Here is a 14,723-nt window from a genome sequence, read left to right as displayed (position 1 = left end):
AGAAGTCGCCGCGTGGCTGCATATATGGCGCAGGCGGCGGGCCGAGGGGAAGCGAGAGAACCGCCTGATACTGGCGCTGCTTGCAGAAGAAGCCGCCGCGTAGCTGCATGCAGGCAGGCCCGACGCTGCAGATGTGCGATTGTTGGTGCCGAGGAGAAATGCGCCTGCTAAAACCACTCGGATCGTCAACGCCGCAGGATCTCACAAAGGAGAGAGCGTTATTTTAATGTAGTAGATTTGTACAGGAGGCCGGTCATGCGCTCGTGGTGGCACAGATGCAACTTAAAACTCCTCCTAGCTACAGATTAACTCTATAATTGAATATCTAAGATGATTAACTCAAACCCACTCTCTTTAAGCTCAAGAGGAGCATTCAATGCACACTGCCCTAGCTAGCACTTTTCATGTGAATATTAGATAACCCTTTTACATCAGTCATTAATCACAATAGAAAATCTTTCCTTTTCACATCTTGATCACGCACCTACAATCACCTATACTGACCTAGAGAATCTTTCCTTTTCACATTTTGCTCACCTACCTGGAGCAGTGTTCGCAGAAAACATTTTTTCCAACAATTCAAAAAACCTTCAACCTCAAATTTCTGTAAGTTTTTCCTAAATTTTAAAGGTTTTTAGCAAAATTATAACTAAAATCCCTTAAAATTTGTAGGTTTTTGTGAATTGTTATTTTGAAATTTGAAGGTTATTTTTCAAAATTTACCATTCACGTGACACTAAACCTCAGTTTTTTGTGAACACTCACCCGGAGGCACCTAACCTCAATAAATATAACCTTTGTAGGGTACCAAACACTGTCACATGCACTGGGTTATTCGTCGGGTGACCCAAATAAAGGTTCTCTCAAATTTGAATTGATTTTTCATATTTTTTCAAATATCATACAAAATTTAGTGACTTCTTTCTTTTTATATATCTCCATGGTTAGAGCACTCTATTTTTTATTTAAATCTGTGCTTCCACATTGAGAAAATTCATTGATGCAGAATATCATATTTTTAAAGAACTTTAAGAATTTTGTACCTTTTAATATTTTAAAAGAACTTTGCCGCTATAGCATGCCATGTTTCACTCATTTTTTTTTGTGCTTAAATAACCAAATAACTCACCAAAATATATAAATTTCCATGGAATATACAACACTTAAATGGCACATCTATCAATTATACACTACATTAAAAAATAATGATATTCATACTTGCATATATAATAAATCCAGGAGAGAGAAAGTAACATTAAACAATATTTTTATCAAAATACATTGTATAGTCACACATCAGTTAAAGCCAAGATTACAATAACTTTATAATAAAGTACAAAACAAGTTTTTTATATGCAAAAGCCCTAAGCTCCAATACTAAAATCTAGGAAGCATCATAAAGTTTCTCTTGGATTTGTTTTGTCTCCTTTGGCTCATTGGTTTTATCGTCGTCTTTTTGTTTAATTCCTTGTGTCTTTGCATTCACTTAGCTTTCATCCTTGTCTTCCACCAAACTTGCCAACTCACTTTTCTCTTCACGGATGGGAGGTATGGACTTAAAAGAAGCTTTTAATTTTTTTCCCTTTTTTGGCATTTTAAGAAAATAGGGGATCCAGTGTCACCTGTATCGTTAGGTACACCTTAAAAAGTTGAGGTGATGGGCGACATTACTAAGGCCGCATTAGGCATGTGGTAAAACAATAGCTGTATGGTCACAAATGTTACAAAGTTTATTTATGCATGAAAAAAATTATGTTATTAAGTGTCACTATTAACATCATTTTGTAGTCCACTCAACTGCCATATTTAGCAAGTAGCTCTACTATATATATATATATATATATATATATATATATATATATATATATATATATATATATATATACACACACACACACACACACAAACAAATAAATAAATACATAAATAAATCTCTCTCTCTCTCTCTCTCTCTCTCTCTCTCTCTCTCTCTCTCTCTCTCTCTCTCTCGTATGTATATTACTTTCAATCTTTTGCTAAGTTACTCTCTTACATATAACGTATAGGGAGCATGGCTTCACCTTCTTTTGGAAGTGGAGATCCATCAATGACATAATTTTATATATGTATATTCAAGCATACTTGATTGGCTCTTTCTGTATTTGGCTATGTTTGCATGGAGGTTTTAAAATAACAATGATGAATATTTCTCTGTCATGGTTATTTCTTTACTTTACATTGTTAATAGTTATGTTGAATGAATCTATGATTAGAAGGAAAAGAGAAAGATTGAGTCCAAAATCAACCATGTGAGTGTGTATGTGTGTATCCCATCCAAAAACATATAGGATATGAGGGATCCTTTATAGAGAAAAATACATGTATGTATGAGGGTCAAAAAATTAGATTACATCATCAAGGTAGATGACCAATAATCACATGACATGAAATTAATGATCCTATCTACATGTCACTCACTATGTCCATATCATGTGAATTGGCATGTCATGAGGCATCATGTGCTCACTCATCCTCATTCACCATCATCAATGTTCAATAGAATTTGAGGAATTTAAAGACTTTGCATTATCCTCCTATGGTGTAATAAAATGGTTATCAAAATTTATTTAATAGTATCAATTACTATACTTAAGAAAAAAATTTAAATAATATAATGATTTTTAAACATAAAATATTAAATTAAGACCTAATTTATAAATATACCTCTCTTTGACTGGACTCCACCCCCTGCTCACAACCATGTATATCCGTAATCCATGACATATCTGATCTCAGAGTAGGAGGGGGTTATAGTCTTTAGTCTAGTTTTTGAGCAAGGAATAAACAAGTTAAAGCAAAGTAATATAAACAAGAGATTGATTCACTCACAAAAAGTAATGTAAACGAGAGTTTGATTTACTTACAAATCAAGCAACAAATGAGTGTAATCTTCCTTTCTTGAGGTGGCTAATAATCCCTCTCCTTGTCTGCTCACTTACCATTGCCTTTTGATGTTCCTTTTGATGTGTCCAAGTTTTCTTTGTCTTCACTTCATCTCTAAACTGGTCACATGAGTTCTTGGTGATAGTGAGAGGATGAACAACCTTTCAAATTCTTGAGCTTCTCCTACATTTATCACCAATGAGCAAACAATACGTTGATAAGTACATTTATATTATTACTTTAAAATATCTAATGTAAAAAACAAATCATTAATATAATCACTTCAAAATATCTAACATAAAAAATAAAATTGGATAGAAGATCTAAGCCACAATAGCTATAGGAAACTAAAGCCTTGGTAACCTAGGTGCACAAACAAGCACTTATTATTGGATATAAATGTCAAAGAATATGCCATTTATGATCTCGGGGGGTGCACCTCAAAAAATGTAAGTCTACCACGTGCGATCATTAGGTGGGGTTTTTTTAATCCAAAATATTGGGTAAATTTACAGAAATACAATTACAAGAGGGGTATTTTAATTGTACTTTGGAAAAAAACCCGTAAGTCTATAAAGAAAAAGGGGTAGTTTTATTAGCTCAAAATTCACAGATAAGGGGTTTTTTAAATACCCCTTGAACGCACGTCATAGGAGGGGCTTCCATATAGTGCACCCCCCGAGTTTATGATAATCTTGAAAATAGATTGAATGCAATAAGCAAGAATAAGTAGATTTACCATATTAGTTTTATGGAATTAAGGAGCATGAGCAATGAGCCATGCTATAAATGCTCATGCAAGATAAGAAAGGATACTCATTAAAGTAATAAACTCCAAGAATCTCCATAATACTGATCTTTCATAATATTAGTAGGCCATCTTGGCCATGTTTAGTTGTTCTATATTACCAAATCATTTCAAAGTCTAAGCAATTTTGGAAGCATAAGAAAATCATGTATCAACATATTTCACAAGAGTCAATTGAGCATCTGAACACATTAAACTTGCAAGCTACCAAAATGTAACGTTCTCATATGTACGTATTTTTGGTCCCATTTGACTCAGTGATTTTTAGCATCTACATTTAATGTTGAAAAGTGAAAAATACTTAGAGAACATAAAAGATTAAGTTTGGTCACAAAGTTAGTAATTTTAGAGATGTCAATTTCTCGTCAACAATTTTGGGGCTTTTTATGCATGTTTTGTGGGATCATTTGTAAGCAATTTCTATTCTATACTTAACAATGTTAGATAATGTATAAGAGGGTCATAGTGATTAGTTTAGCCTAAAGGAAACTTATATGGGGATTTACATAGTAAATATAACCGCAACGAGTGCCTGAAACAGGGCTCGAACACCAAATTGACCTTTAATTTTCAGTAACAGCCTCACATGAGTGGGTAGATAACTTTATTTGTAAGAGAGAAGTATTAAAGAAAGTTAGTCCATCATAAGATTAACAAATTCCATGTTCAGATAATTTAGGGATTCCGCACAGGGTGGTCGGTATTCTTTTCGCGAAACAAATTCGACACCACTTTCGAGTAAAAAACAAAAACTTGTCATCTCTAGTTTGGTTCAAGATCATGTTTTTAGAAGGGATTTCTATCTTTATCATTTTCATGCATGATGATATACTTATTCTTGTGGGCTATAGTTTTTGGCTTCTTCCAGAGCCTTGAGGTGATTTCTGTGCAGGATAGAGAGAGAGAGAGAGAGAGAGAGAGAGAGAGAGAGAGAGAGAGAGAGAGAGAGAGAGAGAGAGAGAGAGAGAGTTTTCGAGATTCGGGCCAGCCATCCGTAGACAAGGAACGTCGGCGGAGAGAGAAAACCCAGAGAGAACAAGATTTAGAAGAGGCATACTCGGGATAGCCGCGACGTACAACAACGTGGAGGTTGGGTGGATGGGCGTTGGAGAAAAGCCCTAGATTGGCTAGATCTTTTCGTTGGTGACTCTCTCTCTCTCTGATGGGTACGTTTCAGTTGGTGTCAAAGACTAGATTGGGCAATCCACACTTGATTGCGGGTATTGCAGGTCTTGGATGTCTAATATTATTTTTTATTTTTGTGATACAGCCGGGAGTTTCTTTCTCTTGAAAATTGTTTTGCAATTTTGATGTACAGTCACAAGATGACTGTACATTAAACAAATTCAATAGTCAACCTAGGGTAAGAAGAGGAGCTTTTACAAAGATTACAAACACCTCTCCAACCAAGGAATTATTTCTAATGGAAATGTTAACACTTAAAAATCCCTCAACTTTTGCAGTTATCAAGTGCACACTACGTACTTGTGCATTGGTGGGTTCAAGGTGCGGTCTATCTAAGGCTACCCATGTCTCATATGAGATCAAGTTATGACTTGATCTGTATCTATTAGTGTAATGCTCGTTGCATGGCATTTAGCCGTAGAGAGTTCCACCTGAGTCGTGCTGGCTCAATGTTCAATTCCTCTTTGTCCAGGAGAGCAAGGAAGCCATGTTCACGTGCAACATTCTTTTCTGGAGTAATTTTTTGGGTTTGGCCTCCCTTGCCTCAGCCTCTTCTTGAGCTTGCTGGATTTTTTCCTTTGCAAGTTGTTTTTATTGTTTTATGAGTTGTTCTTGCAAGAGCATCTCTTGGTTCAGGGGTCCAAATATTTTTTGAGTTTGCTTCCATTGATATAACCCTCCATCTGTATGCCGTCAATTGTCTCAATTCTAACCGACCCCCTGAGGTGTGATCTTGACACTCGGAATGGTCCTAGGCCTCTGTATTTGAGTTTCTTTTTCCTAGTGCTTCCTACACCATACATGAGGACAAGGTGCCCCGTTTCCAATTCTTTTTGTTTCAATTTTTTGTCAAACCAGTGCTTTCTGTGTAGTTTCTTGACCATGAGTCCATGCGATGCAATTAGTCTAGTCTCATCAAGCTTCTCTAAATCGATTAGCCTTTCAGCATTATAAGGAGAAACCATTGATGCATGTGTCTTTGGTGGGAACCCCGACTTAGACATCAACAATGAGGTCATTATTATAACCATTGATGGGACCCTTGGTAGGGGTGCATGAGCCCCCCAACAAAGGGTATGGATTTATTATTAGTGGGCACGGTTGTGAGTTAGCTGTATTTTGATATGTCTATGCCACGTAACTATCTGCATATATACACACCTCTACGACACCACCTACAACCTCATATATGAACATAGTTATCATAAGCTAAGGTATCCAATGCTTGTGAGTATCCACACTCTCTATGCTTAGTACATCCTCCATCCACAGTCTATCTAGATCACCATCTAAGCTCTACTTAAGAGCACATGGGTGGATAGCACCATCACATATATTACATTGTCTATTGCACTTTGTTTTTCTATCTATCTTTCTATTATGCTATATTCTTATTTCATATTAGACCTTAGGTGCGTTTGTAGAAATAGTGCATAAAGTCTAGTCTTTATTTATATAGAATACTAGGAGTGATGGCTTCTATCTTGGGTAGGCTTCTACACCAGTCTTGCGCATTCGTCCCACCACCACTCTCTCAAAATTTAAAATCAATTCCATTCTAGAATCTTATGAGCTTCTAGAAACTATTCTAGGAATGGATACGGAACAAATTGGAACCCTCAATCCCAACAATAGTGCAAATACACTTCCACCATCAGATGCTATACTTCTTTGGGCATGGAAGAGGTGCAATGATGATGCACTTTGTGTCATCATTCACACCACAATGTAAGTGATTATGTTCTTACTCTTATTTAACACACAGCTAAGGCATCGAAGGCCTGGACCATACTAAGGAATCAATATGAGACCCGAAAGCAAACCATGATTTGGAACCTAGAGAATTAACTTGTTGTTGCTGAGAGAAGTTTGCTGAAGAAGAAGCTATTGAAGTATTTATCACACGGATCAAAAATTTACGGAATCAAATGGTTGTTTTGTGAGGATTATAAAGACCAGTGAAAAACTAGCCCCTAGAGGTGCATTCGAATTCTTCCACAAAAGTACGATGGCTTTGTTATTATGACACTGAACACTTAGGTTAGAGTACCACCTCTATCATTTGAAGAATTTAGTGCTATGTTGCTTGAGGAGGAGATGTGGCTAAAGACCCGCAATCATACTGCATTTTAAAGGCAAAAACATGGCATCTTCTGATGATAAGAAGAAGAAGCCAAAGAAAAACAAGTTTCAAGGTAGTTTCTAGTATTCTGATAAGAAGGGTCACATTCTAAAGAAGCCGGCTAATGAGAAGAATGGCACCCTAAAGTCTTCATGGAAGAGAAAGGAGATGTGGGTGAAAGCAAGGGTTGGTGGTACAAGAAAAGGGCCAATTTTTTTTCCACCTTTTTGGTACTTTGGGGGGGGAATTTGAGGGTAAAAGGTTTGTATTTAGGAACTATTTTTAAGATCTTTGAGAATCTTTTGTGCAGTACCACCCCGTGAGAGGTCATTAGTGGTGGTAGTGGTTTCAATTTTTTATGGTTTCAAATTTTTATTGTTTTTGCTCATTTCTGTTTGAACTAAGCGGGCATCGTCTGGTCGCACCATCTCTCTCTCTCTCTCTCTCTCTCTCTCTCTCTCTCTCTCTCTCTCTCTCTCTCTCTCTCTCTCTCTCCCCCCCCCCCCCGCATTCGATTGTAGCAGAGCTGCTCTGCTCTAGAGCAGTCGTCTAGCCATGAGGACCCCAAAGGCCAAGGGAGCTGCTGCGAGCAGAGCGTCACCTTCAACATGCGAACCGAAAGCGAAGGCAAAGGAGGGCATGGTGCCTCCTGGCAGCAGCAACAAGAAGGGTGCTTCCACCACACCCCCCCAACAAACATAGCCGGAGCACATAGCCAGTCCCAACACAAGGGCAAGTGCAAAACAGTGCAAGGTCGACTCCGAACGGACCTCACTCCTCTTCGACAACGATGAATCAAAATCTACCAGCAAGTTAAGACGTGGTACGCTATTCATTGGCATATGCATGTGCTAAGTAAATGGTGCATGTTAACTCCCTGCACTGACATTTGAAGTTAAATGAACAGTACTATATTTGGGAGCGTCACCTTCAACATGCAAACCGAAAGCGAAGGCAAAGGAGGGCATGGTGCCTCCTGGCAGCAGCAACAAGAAGGGTGCTTCCACCACACACCCCCAACAAACAAAGCCGGAGCACATAGCCAGTCCCAACACAAGGGCAAGTGCAAAACAGTGCAAGGTCGACTCCGAACGGACCTCACTCCTCTTCGACGACGACGAATCAAAATCTACCAGCAAGTCAAGACGTGGTACGCTATTCATTGGCATATGCATGTGCTAAGTAAATGGTGCATGTTCACTCCCTGCACTGACATTTGAAGTTAAATGAATAGTACTATATTTGGTACTTTACAGTAGCAAATTTGGTACTCTTTGAGTACCACAATTGGTTCTGTAGGGCATCACCTCACATTAGACATAATGTCGGGCACCACATTTAATCTATAGGAGTCAGCAATTCTCTGATTTGTTTTGAACACATTTTAGGTAAGAACAAAATGGAGGAGTACCCTCAACAAACCAGGTTCTGTTACATGGCACAGGACCTGCATGAAGAGTACGGTCTCAGTCTTGAGGGCAAACTCTTCAAGGACTTGACTGATGAGGACATGCCACCCGACCAATGGTTAACTGTATTCAAGTTCAAGTACCAAAAGAATAGCAAGATCTATTTAAACCATTTGCAGCCACAACTGGTGGAAGACTGCAGACTTCTATTCTCCAAAGTTTATCAGGGGCCCCCTTCATGTGGTGAATTGACCAACAAATTTGCTACGTGCTACACTTTTGAGAAATGCCATGCAGCGAAAAAAGACCCAGCAGGGCATAAAGTATCATGGGCTCGGTTTGGGAAAGGAGTGTTGCAGATGATATCATCTAGGAGTGGCGGGCTTGAGCGTAAAATTGAGGCATGGAGGAGGCAAAATGCTTCCTCTCCTGGCAGTGTCCTGCATTCAGATAAGAAGGCCCGGATGACTCAAAGTGGTAGTAATATCTGCACAGAACCAGATAATGCTTGCAGAGGGGTAATTGCTGACTACCTACCTGATTTAGAGGCATTGCTGCAAAGACTGGCAGACCCAGTGTCACATCCAGGATGGTCAAACCTCAGAAGCCTGAAGGCCTCTATTCAAGCAAACAAGGACCAGCTACTGGTATATGAAGGTAGAAAGGACATGGCGAAGAGTTTGATGGAAGACATCGATACCCTGGAAGCACGCATTGTTCAGCTTCAGCAACAAATCCCTGTTCCGAATGAAGAGATTAGAGAGGTGGAGGCTGAGTTGGGAGCAAGTCGGCGCTTGTTGCGACGACACGGGGTTTTCAAAAATATCCAAAAGCTCCAAGCGGAGGTTGAACAGCAGGAGGTATTGTATTTCTGGCCTATTGCAGTGTGTTTGACTGTTGATAGTGTTTAATTTGCACATGGTTTGGCAATTTGGCATGTTTCACTTCTTGATTGGTTTATCTGCTGACATTTTTGGTGGTTTTGAAACTTCTTGAACTGTTTTGGTACTTTCTTTACTTGTTTTGGTATTTTTTATAACACTTGGTGTTGTGCTGCTGCCTTTCTTGGTACTTAATGGTGCTTCTTTATTTCATTTGGTACTCTATTGAACTATTTTTGTGCTGTTTTGGTACTTTCAGGTTACTGAGTTTAGTCTAATAGGGCACCTTTGGTTGTCTTGGATAATTGGTTGCACCCACTGGTACTTTTGGTGCTTTGCTGTTCATTTGAAACTCTTCTGACCTATTATGATACTGCTTTGGTACTTTCTAGCTACAAGTTTTAGAGTCTTTAAGGTATTGCAGTTACATCTTGGGTTCAATGTTGGCACTAACTTTGATACTTTTTGTGCTTCTTTGCTTCATGTGGTACTCTTTTGAAGTGTTTTGGTACTGAAGTTGAGCTTTTATTTGGTCTTATATGGTAGTGCTAAATATGTCTTGGGTGCTATCTAGGTATTATCTTTGGTATTTTTTGTTTTCTTTGATTCGTTTGGTACTTTTTGCACTATTTTGGTACTAGTTTGGAATTTCACTATGACAAGTTTTTGGGTCTTTTGGGTATTTTTGGGAGTCTTGTGTGTTTTTGGTACTTAATTGTACCAAATTATTGCTGTTTACAACTGTTTTGGCATAATTTACATGTTTTGGTACTGTTTAGTTACCTTTTGGTACTTTTTTGAGACTGATTTGTTAACCTTTTGGTATTGTTTTGGTTTGTCATTGGTTTGTCTTGGTACTGTTTTGTTACCTATTTTGGTACTATTTTGCTACTTTTTGGTTTTGTTTTGGTACTGTTTTGTTTCCTATTTGGTGCTATTTTGCTACTGTTTTTGCTACTATTTTGGTACTGATTTGCTACCTTTTTAGCACTGTATGTAACCTATTTGGTACTATTTTAGTAGTATTTGATACTATTCTGCTACTATTTGATATTATTTTGGTACTGCTTTGCTACATTTTTGGTATTGTTTTGGTAGTTTTTGGTACTTCATGTACCAATTTTGTGTTGTTTAAAACTATTTTGGTACAATCCAACCTTTTTTAGCACTGTTCTGGTAGTTTTTGGTACTTCATGTACCAATTTAGTGTTGTTTAAAACTATTTTGGTACAATCCGACCCTTTTTAGTACTGTTTTTATTCTGCTTGGGTTTGGCTTGGGAGTTGTTGAAACTTCATTGTACCCATTTAGTGCTGTTTAGAACTGTTATGGTAAAATTTACCTGTTTTGGTACCTATTCTGGTTCAGTTTTTGTACTGCTTGTGTACTTCCTTGCTAATTGTTTGTTTTGGTGGGTAAGTAGATAGAGTATGTCTGTTTTGCAGATGGAGTATGTGAAGCTCCACAATGAATGCTTGGAGACCCAAGACCATCAAGAATTTGTACATAAGTTGTGTGCTGATGTGAAGAGGGGGATGAAATATACATTGACTCCAAGGCCTCATGTTGTGGACCCTGCCAACACAATTCATGTGTTTGGTACTTGTGTTGCCTGTGGGGAGGCTTTGGAGGCTTCTTACGTGGTTGGTACCTTCATGCTTCCCTGCAGGCATCAGTACCATCCATTGTGTTTTGCAGCTGTGTTGAGAACAAGAGATATGTGCGTGAAGGCACGTTGCAACACCGCAATCCCTTCGGAGGCAAAGGCCTGGGTGTCAGGGAGGTCATTATTGAAGAGTAAGGGGTGTTTGTGTTGGACACTGTATGTTTATATTGTTTGAACTGATGATCTAATCTTGTCTTTCATCTTTGTGCATATGTAGGTAGAGAATCTTTCGGTGCGGACACCCATGACACCACCCCAAAGGATAGGAAGGATCTCCCTGGTCACAGTAAGTCAGATGCCACTTACATGTTTAAAGAAGATCCTTACAAGTCAGTGCAGAAAATACTGCAAGACCTTGATGCCAACACAAGGGAAGGGAAAGGGGCTGAGCCTGCTGTAGACTCAAGCATGGGGGAAGATCGACTAAAAGCGGAAGTGCAGGAGAGAGACAAAGACGAAAAGGGACCGGAGGAGAAAGAACAGGGGGGAAGTGATCTGATTGAGGAGGTTGCTGAGCAAGAGACTGACCAAGGCGAGAAGAACAATGAAGAGATGCCGGCTGTTGAGGAGGTGACAGTTGAAGTTCTCTCAGAGGCAGAGGTTTTGGCTACGACATCAACATCTGCAAAGGACAAGGCAGGTAGAAAGAGGAGGAAGAACGGAAATAGGGCAGCGGAAGCTACTCAAAGTGCACAGGAGGCTGCAGGTGCAGAGGAGCCCAAAGACACTGAGGAGGCTAAAAGCAATGAGGAGGCCAGAGCGGCGGGGGAAGCTACTGGAAGTGCTGAGGAGGCTAAAGGTGCAGAGGGGGCTGAAGGTGTAGAGGAGGCTAAAAGCGCGAAGGAGGCCAAAGAGGTGGGGGAAGCTACTGAAAGTGCAGAGCAGATTAAAGGTGCAGAGGAGGGTGAAGGTGTAGAGTTGCCTAAAGGCACGGAGGATACAAAAGGTGTGGGGAAGGACAGAGCTACGGAGGAGACACCTGATGCAACGCCCTTAGAAACAGGTGATAGCAATGATTCAGCCAACCTCTTCGAGCTCTTCGCTATGAAATGTAGAAAGCGCCCCGTTGGTGGTGGTCTCAAGCCGCAAGGCTGCAAAAATTAGCTGATGTTATAGCATTTTGTACTTGCTTCTGGACTAATTTGAAATACCAGCCCATTTTGCTTTTGTCGATGCGTTTTGTGTCATGCCGCTCTACTCTTGAAAGGTGTCAATGTGTTTGTAAATTGTCATGTCCTACTATCACTGTTTTGTAACCTTTTATTGGTGCCCAATGTCTAACTTTGCTTTTGCGAAAAGGCTGTGTTCTTCTACTCATATAGTTTAGTGGTACTACAACAGGGGACCATTGGTGGCTACATGAACAACCACCGGATACATCAATGCCGATACATGTAATGGCAAGCAATAGGCGCGTTGTTGTTTTGGATGTCAATGGAGTGCTACTGAAGGATTATGTTGAAGCACCCAAGGATTTGTGGCAGCTCCCGTTCCCAGATGGAGTTAGGCCCCGAGATGTGCAAGTGTCTCAATACAAATATTGTGTCGTCAGACCTGATGCGGAGGACTTCATCATCAACTTGAGGAAGCGATGCGACGTGATGCTCTGGTCATGTAGCCAAAGGAAGAACCTGATGGCCATAATGAATGCTTGCTTCCCTCGGTTGATGAAGATGAAAGGCCTGTTTTTAGGTATTTATCCCTAAACTTTCACAACTGGTTTTATTGATTTTGATACTGTTTGGCTAGCTTTGCTATTGTTCTGTACACAATCTGGTACTATTTGGTAGTTTGGTACTTTTGGCACTGCTAACACAATTTGGTACTTTTTGGAACTTTGGTACTCTGGTGCTATGCTGCTTTGGACTATGTTTGCTCATGTGTACACAATTTGGCACTGTTTTGTACATAATTTGGTACTCTTTGGTTATCTTTGGTACTTTGGTACTCTGATGCTATGGTAGTTTGAAATTGTGTTTTTTATTTTGTACACAATTTGGTACTGTTTGGTGCTTTGATACTATGGTACTTGGTTCTGTGCTTGGTAACATTTGTGTACACAATTTTATAATGTTTGGTACTTTGGTTATTTGGTACTTTGGTACTGTGTTGTACCAAGTTTGGTACCTTTTCACTATTACGTACTGTTTGTTAGCTTTGGTACTCTTATTTGTGCTGCTATTCTAATTGCTTGGTTTACCTGTTTTACAGATATTTTTGACCAGTCTCCTTGTGAGAGGTGGGCTACCAAACTCAGAGATGTGCCAGTCCTTGCGAAGGAGTTCGGTAACAAGCCTATTTTTCTAAAGCTCCTAAGAACAGTGTGGCGCAAGTATCCGCAATTCAATGAAACGAACACCCTCCTTGTGGACGACACGAGATACAAGTCCTTGAAGAATGATTACGACTCGTGCTGCTGCATCTGTTCATATGAGCCTAAGTATTATGACCCCGACAAGCCGAAGTATCTTATGGATGTCATTTTCCCATGGATCTCCGGGTGGCTAGCTGATAAGTTCCCCACTGCTTACAGCCACCGGAATCCCTTGTTTGATGTTGAGGATGACATTTCCTCGTTCGTTGTCAACTACTTTGTATCTATGGAGGGGTATTCGTACCGCTTTGACCCCCCTGATGTGTAAAAGATTCTGTATGCTTGTACATTGCCTTTGGCATTTAATGATAATTATCTTTTGTTACATGTACTTTTTTGGCTACTGCTTTTGTACTTTTCTGTTACTACTTGGTGAAAACAAAAAGGAACAGTACCAAAATTTGGTACTGCAAAAACACAGCAGAGCTAAAAACAATAAAGCACAGTACCAAATTGATAACACAGCAATAGCATTAAACAGTACTGATCACAAGTAAGATTCTAATCAAGAGAATTAGACAGTACTGATCACAAGCAAGATTCTATTCAAGAGAATTACAACTGTTGCCAGTGGTTAGAATTGTAGTTGGGGTAAACACTGTATGGCTCCCGTCCTGGTCACTTCCGTCTTCATATGGCATACTGTTGTAGGTATTTTCATATATCTCTGAGGATAGTTTAAAGTGGTGATGGAGGCCAGGGATAGCCTCCATGGGGAACCGTATGGCTCTAACAAGATGCGAGTAGATCATCACCGGTGGTGTCTGATCTAATAGGGTATAGGTATCAACTTTGCCCTCAACCTGGGCATAGTACAAGCCCTCAACTAGCAATCCACCTCTTACGATCTTGTTATGCCAAAGGTCCTTCAGTACTCTTGGTGCTACATAAACGGTTTTTGTGCACTTAAGAAGGTAGAAGTCCTCCTTCTCCTCGGCTGCGTTCACTGCAAAGTTATCCCCAATGGACAATAATTGGCTCAACACCTCAGGGTCTCCTTCATACATAGGCATGCTTAAATCCTCACTCACATGGGAGGAAAACAAATCATTGTAGTTCTCCTCATCATCGTCATCCTCATCACTATTTGTAGGTTGTACTGACTCTGTCAATGGCTCGATGGAGACATATTTCCATTCTTCAATGTGCTGTTTATTATTGCATCTCCTCCACTGCCCATTCACACATGGATCACAGAAGCATGACAGCGTACGAAAACGCACATCACATGGATTGTGCGTTGAGTAGCCGTCAACACAATGGAATGAGCGAGAGCCTGCAATTGGTTTACAGTCCCACAACGGAAAACGCAGCACATCATTCGGTGAAACCAACCAGAACACCCTCCTTGTGCTG

The 14,723-nt window shown here is 39.8% G+C and overlaps 1 protein-coding gene across 1 annotated transcript; it reads left to right on the top strand.

Annotated features, from left to right (window-relative positions):
• Positions 1 to 10,853: 10,853 nt before the first annotated feature.
• On the top strand, positions 10,854 to 13,635 carry LOC147632812 (uncharacterized). Its single transcript, XM_086807047.1, has 3 exons — positions 10,854 to 11,124; positions 11,211 to 11,792; positions 13,205 to 13,635. Exons 1-3 carry the CDS (start codon positions 10,863 to 10,865, stop codon positions 13,633 to 13,635), a joined length of 1,275 nt encoding a protein of 424 aa, XP_086663173.1. The 5' UTR covers positions 10,854 to 10,862.
• The last annotated feature ends 1,088 nt before the right edge of the window (positions 13,636 to 14,723 follow it).

Source organism: Cibotium barometz, chromosome 13, assembly GCF_041138505.1.
Source record: "Cibotium barometz isolate CiBa-2024 chromosome 13, ASM4113850v1, whole genome shotgun sequence".
In the NCBI taxonomy this organism is placed as follows: domain Eukaryota; kingdom Viridiplantae; phylum Streptophyta; class Polypodiopsida; order Cyatheales; family Cibotiaceae; genus Cibotium; species Cibotium barometz.
Note: the sequence above shows the minus strand (reverse complement) of the source record. Positions and strands in the feature narration are given on the sequence as shown.

What these genes read in the sequence shown, in the direction of transcription:
- LOC147632812 (XM_086807047.1), top strand. Translation starts at nt 10,863, where the DNA reads ATGAAATATACATTGACTCCAAGGCCTCATGTTGTGGACCCTGCCAAC. An exon ending in AGGGAGGTCATTATTGAAGA is followed by an intron (nt 11,125 to 11,210) that starts GTAAGGGGTGTT and finishes GTGCATATGTAG; the next exon opens with GTAGAGAATCTTTCGGTGCG. An exon ending in AAGTGCTGAGGAGGCTAAAG is followed by an intron (nt 11,793 to 13,204) that starts GTGCAGAGGGGG and finishes CCTGTTTTACAG; the next exon opens with ATATTTTTGACCAGTCTCCT.